Here is a 15,524-nt window from a genome sequence, read left to right on the forward strand (position 1 = left end):
CCCATGGCAGATATTATTTTTCCATTTTATGGTAAAGGAAACTGGGTCCAGAGCTACTTAGTTTTTGCCTAGTGAACACTTTTGATTTGATCACACTGACTCCTTAGAAAATGAAATTCTAACCGAATATTCTGAGGCCTCCGTGATTTTGACTGTCTCTTTCTAGTCATTCCATGTCATTCATTCACTGTGCAAACATTTGTTAAGTTTTTCTATTGTCCAAGGCAGAGACTTCTGCTTGCGATACTCTGCAAATAGTCTTTTCATTTTTCCATTTACTGTTTGCTTATTGCCTCTATTGCCAGAAATGTAAGAGTATGTCCTTCCTACAGAGATGCCAAAGTTCTTTTTTAAAATTCTGCCCATTTTTGAGAGTTTGATTTGAACTGCCAGCCCTAAAATGGACAGCTGAGCAGTAAATTGCACAACTATGACTCCTTCATCGTAGTTGGAGTGGAGTAAATCCCAGCACTCTCGTCTTAGGTAACCTTTCTGATTTAGTTATTTGTGTGCAAACTCTTTTGCTTCACTGACTTCACTGCTAAATAGACTCATGGTTGACTCATCTTTCAATCATTGATATTAGCTAGCTCAGTATCTTGGCACACAGTCAATACATAATACGTATTTATTCCAGCCTAGATGGCATGGACCTGTCACCGTTCTCTTCCTGGCATTGATCCTCATTTTTGTCCCCCTTGAACAGGCAGCATGATTGATGCCAACCTGAAATTACTTCAGGAAGCTGAGCAGCGTCTCAAAGCCATTGTAACAGAAAAGTTTGCCATCGCCACCAAAGAGGGGGATCTGCCCCAGGTGGAGCGCTTCTTCAAAATCTTTCCACTACTGGGTTTACATGAGGAGGGATTAAGCAAGTTCTCAGAATACCTTTGCAAGCAGGTATGACCTCTGATTCCATGGCAGGAGAATGGTATAGTGGATCAATTGTATCAAGCGTATTTGTACATATGTTGTCGTGATTATTTTCTAAACGTTTACTTTCTCTTTTTTTAAATCATTTTATTGGGAACTCATACAACTCTTATCACAATCCATACATACATCCATTGTGTCAATCACATTTGGACATTTGTTGACCTCTTCCGCAAAACATTTGCTTTCTACTTGAGCCCTTGGTATCGGCAGCTTATTTTTCTCTCCCTCCCCACACCCTCTCCCTCATGAACCCTTGACAATTTATAAATTATTATTATTTTGTCATATCTTACGCTGTCCGATATCTCCCTTCACCCACTTTTCTGTTGTCCATCCCCCAAGGAGGGGGTTATATGTAGATCCTTGTAATCAGTTCCCCCGTTCTACCTCACCTGCCCTCCACCTTCCCAATATCGCCACTCTCACTACTGGTCCTGAAGGGATCATCTGTCCTGGATTCCCTGTGTTTCCAGTTCCTATCTGTACCAGTGTACATCCTCTAGCCTAACTGGATTTGTAAGGTAGAATTGAGACCGTGGGCGGGGGGTGGGGGGGTGAGCATTTGGGAACTACAGGAAAGTTGTATGTTTCATCGTTGCTACACTGTACCCTGACTGGCTCGTCTCCTCCCCGTGACCTGTAAAGGGATGTCCAGTTACATACAGATGGGCTTTGGGTCCCCAATCTGCACTTACCCTCATTCACAATTATATGATTTTTTTGGTTCTTGATGCCTAATACCTGATCCCTTGGACACCTGGTGATCACACAGGCTGGTGTGCTTCCATGTGGGCTTTGTTGCTTCTGAGCTAGATGGCCACTTGTTTACCTTCAAGCCTTTAAGAGCCCAGACGCTATATCTTTTGATAGCCAGGCACCATCAGCTTTCTTCAGCACTTTTGCTTATGCACCTATTTGTCTTCAGCGATCATGCTGGGAAGGTGAGCATCATGGAAAGCCAGTTTAATAGAACAAAGTGTTCTTGCATTGAGGGAGTACTTGAGTGGAGGCCCAATGTCCATCTGCTACCTTAATACTAAACCTGGAAATATAGGCACATAGATCTATTTCCCTGTCATCATATATAAATATATTTACATGTGTACATACCTATATTTAGACCTCTATAAATACCCGTTGCCGCCTACTTCTTTCCTCTGTTTCCTTTTACTTTCCTCTTGTTCCACTGTCATGCTCAGCCTTCATTTGGGTTTCAGTAATTCCTCTCGGTTACATTACCCTTGGTCACGCCCTACCAGGCCTGTTACACTCTCCTCATCATTGATTTTGGATCAGTTGTTCCCTTGTCCCTGGGCTTGTTAATACCACTTCCTTTCCCCCCACCTCTCCTTCCCATGTCCCCCCGGAACCATAGATCCCATTGTTAGCTCCTCCAGATTATTTATCTAGCCTATCTTATCTAGATAGACCTGCGGAGATAATAATATGCACAAAAAAACAAGACAACAAAACAAATTGACAAAAGAAAACAAAACGACAACCACAAAAAAGAAAAGCCTGTAAATAGTTGAAGGTCTATGTGTTGATCTTTAGAAGTGGTTTCCCGTAGAGTCTGATGGGGTGCCACACCCTGGCCCCAAAGTCTATTTTTCATACCCCTTACTCTGCTCTTTGCTGTTGCACGACCTTAGTGTCTTGCCTAGGTGTGGTGGGGTCAGATCAGGCGCAATTCCCACACTATGTCTCCAGTGTTGTCCCCTGTAGGGCCATAGGTCAGTAAGGAATGTTGTGTCTAATAGTGGGGCGGGCCATCTGGTCCTCTGTGCATTGACCGCTCTGAGCGGGGCTATCATCCTCAAGACTTGGTGGGCCAGGATGGACCAGGATGTGATCCACTCTCTTCCTCCCCCTTCATTTGCTCCCATGTGCTCTGATCATATATGTCCCTCTCCCTGACCTGTAGCTTCAGTGCTGTCCTCTGAAGTAAATTCTTCTTGGGGGAGTGGTGGCTGTCCATGTAGTTGGGTTTGGGGTTGGCCCCTCAGACCTCTCTACTAGTTCCCTGCTTCATGCTGCTTTGAACATTTACTTTCTGTTGAGCCTATCTTATACCACTGTTTCCCTTCCCCCATTGTTTTTGTTGTTTGTCTGGTGGGGGTGGGGAGTGTGGGTATGTGTCCACCATTGTGATCAGTTCCCTCTTCCCCCCATCTTTCCCCTACCCTCCTGGTATTGCTACTCCCATTCCTGTTCCGTCTGTCCTGAGCTCTTATATTTTATCTGTACCTGCGTACATGCTCTGGTCTAGCCCGAAGTGGAAGGCAAGATTGGGCTCATGATAGTGGGGGGTGAGGAAGCCTCAAGAAACCAGAGGAATATTGAGTGTTTCATCGTTGCTATACTTCACCCTGGTTGACTCATCCTTTCCTTGTGACCCTTCTGTGAGGAGATGTCCCATTGTCTACAGATGGGTTTTGGATCTCTGCTCCTCCTCATTCTCAACAATATGGGGTTGTTTGTTTGTTTGTGGTCTTCTAGTGCCTGTTACCCAATCCCATTGACACCTCATGATCACACAGACTGGTGAGCTTCTTCCATGTGGGCTTGTTGCTTCTCTGCTAGATGGCCACTTGTTTACCTTCAAGCCTTTTAGACCCCAGATGCTATATCTTTTGATCCACATTTACTTATGCACCCATTTTGTCTTTCGTGAGTGTGCCAGGAAGGTGAGCATCACAGAATGCCAAGTTGTTAGAACAAAGTGTTCTTGCATTGAGAATGGACATGAGCAGAGGCCCAAAGTCTGTCCTCTACCTTAGTGTATTGCCATATAAATATATGTACATAGGCCAATACCTCTATTTTTATTAATTAATGCATTTACATACCTATGTTTATAACTCCATTGATTTGCTTCCTAGATTTTTCCTGTTTTTTTTACCTTCCTCCTGCCACACCATCATACTCACTCTTCTTCCACCTCTTACTAATTCTGCGTAGCTAGATTGCTGTTGCTACAACACCCCAGGACCTCTACGTCCTCCTTGTTGTTTATTTTAATTCCCTCGTTATTCCCTTTTCAATGGCGATGTTTACCAGCGGTTCCCTTCCCCACCTCCTCCCACCCCCCTTCCCCCAAGTCCCTCCGGAACCTTCGGTCCCATTGCTTTCTCCTTGAGCTTGCTTCCTATACCTCTTAATTTTCTGGTTTGACAGCAGGAACACCGGGCAGGTGAGTCTACTGGACGTCATCTTGACTCTCCTCTATTAATCTTTTTTTTTTTTTTTTAAGGCAGGGCAGTTTTATTTACGACAGGTACGAGACCCCATACTTAGGAACGTGGGTGAGACAAGGACCTTGCCCAGGCCTTGTGCTTCTCCTCGGGTCTTTTGGGGGCAAATTTCCCCTGCAGTTTCTTCCACATGCCTTTCTTCATTTCTGTAAACTCTTCCAAGGTGTCTGTGGACAGGACGAGCTTGTACTTTTCCAAGGACAGGCCACTGAAGTGTGTGTGTCTCTTCTCTGGGGCGAGGGTACTGGTTACATACCTGGGCGGGGGTCTTGTGTTTGTAATAGTTTGAATGGAGCCATGGTAAGCTCTCCTACTCTGATCACAGGCTTCAGGCTCTGCAATCTGCATGTTCTCTTCCTCCAGAAAGGCCTGGGCTACCCGCTGCCACAGGTAAGCGCCCAAGTCCCAGCCCCGTTTGGTCGTGTCCACAGGCCATTCCTCACAGAGCTTAAGGAAACGTCGGTATCGGCTGACCCACCTTTTTAAACAGTTTTATTGATCCATAATTCACATATCATATAATTCAACAATTAAAGCATATTATGTATTTAACTTTTTATTATATAAATGGAAGTATACAGAGCAAATTTATTCTGTTCAACAATTCATACATGTTTTGTTTCCTGACATTAATTGCAGTCCCCCAAATACAGCAGCACCCTTCCTACTTCCTCCCCTTGTTTCCCATTTCCATTCATCTTTCTTGCCCCTTCCCATGGTCTCAACCTTATCTGTGGCATCGTGCCCTTTTGATCTTGTATGCTTGGTTGGCCTTTCACAATAATTTTCAACAGACCAAATGAAGTATATGAAAATTAGAATGTAACGTCCCTGGCAAGTTGAATCTTCCTTTGCATCCTGTCAATCAGAACTCAGCTTCTCTGAAGAGCAATTTGGTTTTAAGGTTTTATAACCAGGCCTGAGTCTCAATAAGCTACATTGAGTTGAAGCAGATGAGGTTACTTAAGATTAAATCATAGGAAGGCAGAGGGGACGAGCCTGCTGTGAAAGCTTCCTGTGAGCCCCTGATCCCTTTGGGGGGCAGTGTTAGGTGTCCCAAATGATTTCAACTCATTTGTGTCCTCATATGACACAGCAGAACTTTCTCCGTAGGATTTTCTAGGCTGTAATCTTTGCGGGAGCAAAGCAACAAGTGTTTCTCCCACAGAGCCTCTGAGTGGGTTTGAACTGCCAACCTTTCAGTTAGCAGCTGAGCGCTTAATTGCACCAGCAGCATTCCTTCTCCTTAGTTGGAGAGAATGAAATCCCAGCAAACGTGTGCCTATGGTTGTTTGTTTTTTAACTTCCGCCACACCCTGATTGTCCGCCCTGGAACACTCATGTGTTACTAGGAAAACATCTATAAGGATGTCATTTAAGATAAGCTTGATAGGAACTCCTGTACTAACATTTCTGTTTAAACTGAGAGGTGGTGCTGATAAAGGTATGTGCTTGCAGAAACCCTGGGTGTTTTGGGAAGGGTTAGCAGTGGTTGCTTCTGAAGAGTGGTCTGGAGATGAAGAGATCTGAATCAAAGGAAGAACCACTTTTTTACCAAATACTCCTTTATTCCTTTTGAATCCTTGCATGGGTGTGTTGTTAACCTTTCTACAAAAATTCCTTAAAATTAATTGTGACTGCTTTATGGTACTTTTTTGACAGTACTCTGCCACCCAGAAACAGCTTCGTAAAATTATTCATTTTATTCTTCCCATCAGCCAACTAACTATATTATAAATTTAAAAGTACCAAGTGTATTACACTAAAAGTAGTTAAAGTGGAAATGAGATACATTTTAGATTGAAAACATTTGTGTGACCAAGTAAACATTTTTATGGGGTATAGGCCATTCTGTTTTGCCTTCTGAGGTTTTACTTTGAATGCATTTAAAGTTCCATCCATGGGGGCGTAGGAATGATACCAAGGGGGGTAGCTGATACCAAGGGCTCAAGTAGAAAGAAAATGTTTTGAAAATGATGATGGCAACATAACGTACCATCATGTGCTTGACACAATGAATGGATGGGTGGATGGATTGTGAATAAGAGCTGTAAGAGCCCCCAATAAAGTGATTTAAAAAATGCCCCATCCATAGTCCCAGAGTACTTGCCCTGCTCAACCAAGTACCATTACCTAGAGCAAGTCACACAGGGAAATGATTAAAATTGGGGACCCTACTATCATGGTCCAAATCCTGCCTTGCAAATCTGACTTGACCAGGGAATGTATACTGGTACAGATAGAAACTGGAAACGCAGGGAAACCAGGGCAGATGATCCTCACAGGACCAGTGGTGTGAGTGGCGATACTGGCAGGACATAGGGAGGGCGGGTTGGAAAGGGGGAACCTATTTCAAGGATCTACATGCGACCTCCTCCCTGGGGGACATACAACAGAAAAGTGGGGGGAGGGAGACGTGGGACAGAGGAAGATATGACAAAATAATAATTTATAAATGAAGGGTTCATGAGGGAGGAGGGAAGGAGAGGAAAAAATGAGGACCTGATGCCAGGGGCTTGGGTGGAGAGCAAATGTTTTGAGAATGATGAGGGCAACTAATGTACAAATGTGCTTTACACAATTGATATATGTATGGATTGTAATAGGAGTTGTATGAGTCCCTAATAAGATGATTTAAAAAAATGGGGGACCCTCTGCCTCGACCATTCACAGTACATATTTTCAAAGAAAAAATTTAGAACTCTGAGTGAAATATGAGTTTACAACCTACTCAAGTTCCTTGCCCTGAGACCCAGATAACCCAGAGACTCCCAGGAGTGATCCCATCCTGCCCAGGCTTCCAAGCATTAAGGGAAATAAAAAGAAGACAGTAGGAGGCCTTTTTAGAAAAATTCAAATGTGGTATGAGGTTGGCCTTTAGTCTGAGAAATATGTGTTGATTTTCTTCTTTGATTAGGTGGCCAGTAAAGCTGAGGAGAATCTGCTCTTAGTGCTGGGGACCGACATGAGTGATCGACGAGCTGCAGTCATCTTTGCAGATACACTTACTCTCCTGTTTGAAGGTGAGCCCCTTTCTTGTCTCCGGTTATGATCCCTGCAACTGCTTCTAATAGTGTACTGGATGGTGATGGCTTGGATATGCACCCAGTGTCTGATAGTGCAGCTGAGTTAGCGTCTCCCAAGGGTTTGCAATCCCTGGGGGTGGGCTTGATGGTTAAAGTGCACCACCACCCCGCCAAGACAGCTCAGAAGAAAGGATTGCCAATCTACTCTGAAAAATTCTTGTGGAACATGTAGATATTGTTGAGTTGTCTTTTCTGGTTTTTGTTTTGTGTGTGTGTGTGTGTGTGTGTGTGTGTGTGTGTGTGTGTGTGTGTGTTCCAGTCCTTCTCAGGCTTTTATAACTCTGCTTAAATATATATTGTACTCTTTGGGGCATAGCAGTTCATAAAATCAGCTCTATCTATCAAGTAATTTCCTATTAACCAGGAAGCTTGGCTCGATTCTCAGTTTGTGTAAAATAAGCTTGCAATAATGATGGTTAAACGGACTGCATAAAATTTAAATTGTTACAAGAGTTTCTGACTAACTTTTACATTTTCTTGTACAGTCACACCTATACACAACTGTATCATGGGCACCTGCCTAAAAGATAAGGCTTTTGTTTTAAGACAAGCAGACAAAGAGGCACTAAAAATCACGTTTGCAGAGGAGGGTAACGGTAGGGTAGGAGTGCTTAACACCAGCTTTCAGAAACGGGAGTCATCCTACATCTCCTCCCAGAGTGTGACTATATTCTCAGAGCAACAGGAATCACAAAAATATTTGGAAAACAAACGCTGTCTTACGAATAATTTCTATTGAACTGAGTTCTTACTTCACTGGGGGAGTCAAATCCAAGACATAATTTCAACAGTATTCAATTTATTACTTGAAGCTGTGGCAGCATAAATGCTCTTCTTTCTGTTGGGTAGTTTTGAGAGAGAAGAGAGATATAAATCTCTTTTTTTAATTAGTAGAGAGAAGGGGATGAAATGGTCTAATAAAAGATGTTATAGCCAGAACAGAGAACTCAAAAGTTCTCTGGCTTCATGGAGTAGGGAACCAGTGGAGAGTTCTGAGGGGCCAGCCCCAATCCCAATTACTATGTGGACACCTGCCCCTCTCCCCAGAGGAATTTATTTCAAAGGATGGCACTGAATATGCAGCTCCGGGGAAGGGAGATACCTGATCGGAGCACACGGGAGCTGATGAAGGGGGAGGAGGAGAGAGTGGAGCACATCCTGGCCCACGAAGGCTTGAGAATGATGTTCCCTATTAAAGTAGCCAGTCCACAGAGAGGACCACATGACCGGCCCCACTTTGAGACACGATGTCCCTCACTGACCCATAGCCCTACAGAGACAACACCGGAGACACTGTAGGAATTGTGCCCAATCTGATCCTACCACACCGAGACAAACCATTAAGAGGGTGCAACAGAACAGCAAGGGAACAGAGTGGCGAGGTCCCCAGGGAATGCCCAAGTTGGACTTTGGGGCCAGGGCTTGGTGCCCCAACAGACTGGACTGGAAAACACTCCTAAAGGCCAACAAACAGTCCTTGAACTAGCTACAAGTTTTTCTTTCTTGTGCTTTGTTTTTTGTCATTGGTTTGTTGTTGTTTTGTTTTATATTGCTGCTTGGTTTTGTTCTGTCTTGTTTTTGTGCATGTTACTATATCCGCAGGACTGTCTAAATAAGATAGGCTGGATGAACAATTGGAGGAGAGCACAACAGGACCGACAGTTCCAGGGGGACATGGCAGAGGGGAAGGTGGGGGGAAAGGTAGTCGTGTTAACAAACCCAGGGACAAGGGAACAACAAGTGATCCAAATCAATAATGAGGAGGCCTGGTAGGGTGTGATCAAGGGTAATGGAACCAAGAGGAATTACTGTAACCCAAATGAAGACTGAGCATGATAGCGGGACAAGAGGAAAGTCAAAGGAAATAGAGGAAAGAGCTAGGAGCCAAAGGGCATTTATAGAGGTCTAAATAGAGACATGTACATATATAAATATATTTATATATGAGGATGGGGAAATAGATGTATGTGCATATATTTATAGGTTTAGTATTAAGGTAGCAGAAGGACATTGGGCCTCCACTCAAGTGCTCCCTCAATGCAAGAATACTTTCTTTTATTGGCATTCTATGATGCTCACCTTCCTGACAAAATCGCTGAAGACAAAGCAGGTAAATAAGCAAATGTGGTGAAGAAAGCTGATGGTGCCTGGCTATCAAAAGATACAGCATCTTGGGTCTTAAAGGCTTGAAGTTAAACAAACGGTCATCTAGCTCAGAAGCAACAAGGCCCACATGGAAGAAGCACACCAGCCTACATGATCACGAGGTTCCAGAGGGAATCAGTTGTCAGGCATCAAAGAACAAAAAATCATATCATTGTGTGCTCCCCTCCCTGATACGATCGCTGAAGACAAATGGATGCATAAGCAAATGTGAAGAAAGGTGATGGTGCCCGGCTATCAAAAGATATAGCATCTGGGGTCTTAAAGGCTTGAAGGTAAACAAGTGAAAAGACGACATGGAAGAAGCACACCACCCTGTGCGATCATGAGTTGTCAAAGTGATCAGATATCAGGCATCGTTACAACAAAAAATCATGTCATTGTGAATGAGTGGGCAGGGGTGTGGAGTGGAGACCAAAGCCCATTTGTAGGCCACTGGACACCCCTTTACAGAAGGGTCTCAGGGAGGAGACGAGCCAGTCAGGGTGCAATGTAGCAACAATGAAAAATACAACTTTCCTCTAGCTCCTAAATGCTTCCCCCCCTCCCCCCGCCACTATCATAATCCCAATTCTACCTTACAAATCTGGCTAGACCAGAGGATGTACACTGGTACAGAGAGGAACTAGAAACACAGGGAATCCAGGGAGGATGATCCCTTCAGGACAAGTGGTATGAGTGGCAGTAGTGGGAGGGTAGAGGGAGAGTGGATTAGAAAGGGGGAACCGATTACAAGGATCTACATGTGACCTCCTCCCTGGGGGATGGACAACAGAAAAGTGGGTTAAAGGAGTTGTCAGACAGGGAAGATAAGAAAAAATAATAATTTATAAATAAGGGTTTCTGAGGGAGTGGGGAGCAGGGGGGGGGGAGAGGAAAAATGAGCTGATACCAGGGGCTTAGGTGGAGAGCAAATGTTTTGAGCATGATGAGGGCAGTGAATGTACAAATGTGCTTTACACAATTGCTGTACGTATGGATTGTGATAAGAGTTGGATGCGCTCCTAATAAAACAATATGTAAATTTTTAAACAAACAAAAAAGGGGTTTTGAGGTTGGAAAAAAAAGGTCTCTGGCTTGCAGCCCCTCTAATACAGACTTGGGGCTACCCTGCTAATGAGCACCCAGAGAAGATGTGATTAGAGAAGGAAATGGCTGTGCCCAGTGAGCCCCTACTATACCCTCCCTTGTCAATGTGCTCTTGGGGTATGCCCTGGGCAACTAGGGGAAGAGAAGGGGGGCTGGGTTGGTACTAGAGGACCAACCACCACTGGTGACCAGGCCATGAGATAAGTTCCTCAACCACTGCCCACTGCCACCTTCCTCTGCCAAAGGTCCAACTGCCCTCCCTGGCAGTGTTCCCACCACCTCTGACACTGTTTATTTTGTATACTTTTTTGTATATTGTCATCATATTTTTAATGCTGCTAATAAATTATACACTGTAAAAAGGTTAATTTGCAAATGTGTGATATATTTACAAAAAATAAGAGTTAAAAAAAGCGTAATTGCTGAGGCTGCTTGGGTACAACCAAACACCTCCTAGGGTCTGGTTCCTTGGAGGTTAGGGTCATGGTATCATGGGCCATCCTAATACGTCAGTCTGATAACATGTTTCTGCATTGTGTAGTTCCTTGAGTCTTCAAGCCTTGGAGCAGTTAGTCTCTCGTCCTCTGAGCAACAGCGGCAGAAGGAGCAATAGGATTGGGAGGATCTGGAATGGGAGGCTGAGGGCCTCCACAAACAACTACTTCCTTTGCTATGAGACCAGAAGTACTAGATGGCGCCTGCCTACCGTAACTGAACATTTTGAGCAGATTCCATAAAAGAATCCTGACCAAAAAGAAGAAAATGCAGAGCAGGGTTTAATACTCTTACGGACTTTAGACTTTCTGGAGCCATGGAAAGTGAATAAACCTCTAGCGCAGTGGTCCTCAACCTTCCTCATGCCGCGACCCTTTCATACAGTTCCTCATGTGGTGGGGACACCCCCCTAACCATAACATTATTTCCATTGCTACTTCATCACTGTCATTTTGCTACTGTTACAAATTGGCAACCCCTGTGAAAGGGTTGTTCGACCCCCAAAGGGGTCACAACCCACAGGATGAGAACCACTGCTCTAGGGCTATCTCCTTAAAGCTGAGCTTTAAACCAGGCGTCCTCAAACTACTGCCCGTGGGCCACATGCAGCCCGCCGAGTGTTTTTGTCCTGTTTGTTTTCTTACTTCAAAATAAGATCTGTGCAGTGTGCATAGGAATTTGTTCATAGTTTGTTTTTTTTTAACTGTAGTCCGGCCCTCCAACGGGTCTGAGGGACAGTGAGCTGACCCCCTGTTTAAAAAGTTTGAGGACCCTGCTTTAAACCCTAAAGTCATCTTAAACCAAACAGCTTCATGTCTGCCTTGAGCACTGTCCTTTTGTTTATTTCATTTTAGTAGGAGCTCTCAGCGCTCATCACAGTCCATCCGTCCACTGTGTCAGGCACATTGTACATATGTTGCCATCATCCTTTTCACAACATTTTCTTTCTATTGGAGCCCTTGGTATCGGCTCCTGAGCATCACACTGTTTTAAGAATAATCTGTATGGCGTGAAAGTGACAAGAGCACCTGGAAAGATCCAACAGGAACCTGAAGGGCCAGTGAGCTCACATTGAAGAAGGAGAAAGTACTCAAAGAATGGATTCAGTGTCACTCAGTTGCCCATGTGGAACCTGCTGAACTGGCGTGTCTTACTGTATATGTTCTCAGTAATAACGAAATAAAATTTTTTAATAGGAAAAAAATTTCAGGACACAGTTCCACTCTTTCCCTTGTGGCATTGCCATGAGTTTAAATCAACGGTCAGCAACTCGTAACTGAGCTCTAAAGACCAACTCTAGGGGTAAATTTCACCCAACAAGCAGTTGCTGAAAAGAGCCTGAAGAAACCAGTATCAGGATAGCTTTTCAGTATCAATAACCAGTATCAGTTAAGCTGTGTTTAACAAATAAATCTGCTTAGCAAATCCCCAAATTTAGTATTTGGTTTTTGGGTTTTTTTGTTTTCCAGAAGGTAAAACAGCTAAGAAAAGGTTAATTCTGGGTTCGTCATGTATAAAAGAATAGACTTTATTTTATGAGAAGGATATTTGGAATCCAGCCCTTTGTTTTCTCCTCCCTAGGAATTGCCCGCATTGTGGAGACCCACCAACCAATAGTGGAGACCTACTATGGGCCAGGGAGGCTCTACACCCTGATCAAGTATCTGCAGGTGGAATGTGACAGTCAGGTGGAGAAGGTGGTAGACAAGTTCATCAAGCAGAGGGACTACCACCAGCAGGTGAGCAGGGGAAGCAGGCTTTGGAAGCAGCTTTAGTCAGCGTGGTTATTATTATTTTTGTAACAATTAAATCATTTTATTGGGGGCTTGTACAACTCATCACAATCCACACATCCATTGTGTCAAGCACTTTTGTACATTTGTTGCCCTCATCATTCTCAAAACATTTGCTTTCTACTTGAGCCCTTAGTATCAGCTCCTCATTTTCCCCATCCCTCCCTTCTCCTCCCTCCCCCATGAAGCCTTGATAATTTATAAATTATAATTATTTTGTCATATCTTACACCATCCAACATCTCCCTTCACCCACTTCTCTGCTGTCCGTCCCCCAGGGAGGAGGTTATATGTAAATTAGTCAGTGTTATTAACAGATTAAACTGAAATATTTTAAGTATTAAAAGGTGCAGAAGCGAGAGAAATGATTTATAAAATTAAATTGGCCTGCATTTTGCCTTTTACCAAGACACTTTGGCCGTAAGGTGCTGATGAGCTGCTAATGGCCTCGGGATAAGATTAATAGGGATGTAGGAAGGGCTTCGTGAAAGGAACACATTGTTTATCCCTGAAGAATCTTATTTACTCACGTCCTCTTACATGTCAAGAAATTTGGCTAAGGGGCTCTTGTTTGACTCCAGTGGTCAATGAGCTTCACTACCAAGGAGTTTTCCAGAAGTAAAAACTTGATAGGCCAAAAAGCCAGCCACTACAAACCTTGTAGAGGACAGATCTACTCTGACACTGGATTGCCATGAGTCAAAATTGGGTTCAAGGCAGCTGGTGTGTTTCTGTTTCATTTTTTTTAATTGTCTCAAATTTCCCTCTACTTAAGTGCTTTGAAATAATAATGTTTGCTTTCTTAGAACTCAGTTTCCCCATTTCTCCAAGGAAAGTGAGAACAGGAATAGAAGTACCTACATCAGTTTTATTTCTAGATCTCTAGCCTAGGACAGACACTATACAGCAGTCTGTCACTTCTAAGTGCAGAAGGGAGAGGAGCATTGGCATCTAAACCAAAGTAAATGGTTGGCCAGTCATCTTGAAGGTCCGCCTTTGACTTGTAGGAAAGAGAAGCTGGACAAACACATTAAGCCTAAATGTTCGTGTATGCCAGTTTGGAATGCAAGAGGCAGGCACAGGGGAGTGGGAGACAGCATTCTCATTTCTTTGCTATATTGCAGTTCCGGCATGTCCAAAACAACATGATGAGAAATTCTGTAACAGAGAAAATTGAACCAAGGTAAGAATCCTGCTTCATCTTTTAGGAGTTTGAGTTGGTAATGTATGAGTTAAAGCTTCTTTGATTACATTGTCGTCTGTGCTTTTAAAAGTATTTTGTTGATTATGCTTCTTTTTATTATGCTTGCAAAGTTATATATATAATACATTGGTGGTCCCTGCACCAGTCCCTGGAGAAGGATGTCCTGCTTGGTAAAATAGAGGGTCAGCAACAAAGAGGGAGATCCTCAGTGAGATGGACTGACACCGTGACTGCAGCCATGGGCTCAGACAAAGCAATAACTGAGCGTGGTGCCAGGCCAGGCAGCGTTTCATTCTGACACACAGGGTTGCTCTGAGTTTAGGTCAGAACTGACACAGTGCCACCTAACCACCACATGCAACTTGCAAATAAGAATAAAACAGTCCCTGGGCTAACCAACTATTTAAGAAAGAGATCAATACTTCTGAAGCCGCCGATTGCCTCTCTTCTTTCTCTCCCTCCCGCTCAGATACCTGTTATTAAAGGAAATCGATTAAATGGTTTGCTAACAAGGACTAATATCTGGCACATAAATTACTCAGAATAAACACATTTTTACAATGTTTGAACTGTCTTATATGTTATTCTTAATGTAAGAAAGGAAAAGCTTAAACTTTGGGGAGAATGGTAGTTACCTCTCGCGGAGGAGATCGAGCAAAGTCGAGTCCGGAAGTGTGAGTGTTTCACACGCTTGACTGTTCCAAGTCCCTTGATCGCCACATGAAGTTTCAGATCCGTTTAGAGAACTGATATTGCAGAGCAGAAGCCTTTCAATTACTGGAGTCGTTAATCAGTTTTTTCTCTTATGGCTTATGCTTTTTGTGTTCACAGGACTCTCTCTGCTTATTCAGAGGTTGCAAATACATTTTCCTTATGTTTTCTTTTAGAAGGTTTGCAATTTTGAGTTTCGTGTTACGTCTCTGGTCCATTGGAGTTACTGTGTGGGTGGCAGGAGCGTAAGGGCCAGTGGTTGTTCTTCCCTTGTGAACAGCAAGCAGGATTTTTTTCCCCCATTTTAAAAATCTACTATTAAAAAGTAAATAAAATCTATTATATTTAGGCAGTAGCCTTTTTTTGCTCTTGCTTCTTTTTTAAAATCATTTTATTAGGGGCTCATACAAATCTTAGCACAATCCATCCATCCATCAATTTTGTAAAGCACATCTGTACATTCATTGCCCTCATCCTTCTCAGCAGGCAGGGCTTTAAGACTGGAATAAGTCCCTAGAGCTCATCCACCCAACCCCTTCATTGGGTTGTTGAGAAAAGGGATTGTCCAGGGCCCCACAGCTATGTTTGTAAGATTCCAAAAAAAATGCAAATGCTGGTTCTGAGAGTTCTTGTCCAGTTTAACTGACAATTCTGAATGAATCCTAGAAACTTGCCACTAAACCTGTGGGGGGGACTAGTATGGGCACCACCTGAGAATTTGTGAGGAATGTCTTGAGTATTAGCAATCTCAGGCCCACCCCTGATGAGGGGAATCCGAATCTGCACTCTGTTC

General features: G+C 43.5%; 1 protein-coding gene and 1 pseudogene across 1 annotated transcript in view; one reads left to right on the plus strand and one right to left on the minus strand.

Annotated features, from left to right (window-relative positions):
- COG4 (component of oligomeric golgi complex 4) overlaps positions 1 to 15,524 on the plus strand; it is a 32,267-nt gene that overhangs the window by 3,781 nt on the left and 12,962 nt on the right. The window contains exons 5-8 of the mRNA XM_075537630.1: positions 707 to 900; positions 7,108 to 7,213; positions 12,605 to 12,762; positions 13,941 to 13,999. Of these exons, the coding sequence (XP_075393745.1) occupies positions 707 to 900; positions 7,108 to 7,213; positions 12,605 to 12,762; positions 13,941 to 13,999 (517 nt within the window). The remainder of the gene's footprint in view (positions 1 to 706; positions 901 to 7,107; positions 7,214 to 12,604; positions 12,763 to 13,940; positions 14,000 to 15,524) is intronic.
- Positions 4,171 to 4,930, minus strand: LOC142432537 (ubiquinol-cytochrome c reductase complex assembly factor 2 pseudogene; annotated as a pseudogene).

The sequence above is a fragment of the Tenrec ecaudatus genome, chromosome 18, assembly GCF_050624435.1.
Source record: "Tenrec ecaudatus isolate mTenEca1 chromosome 18, mTenEca1.hap1, whole genome shotgun sequence".
Taxonomy (NCBI): Eukaryota; Metazoa; Chordata; class Mammalia; order Afrosoricida; family Tenrecidae; genus Tenrec; species Tenrec ecaudatus.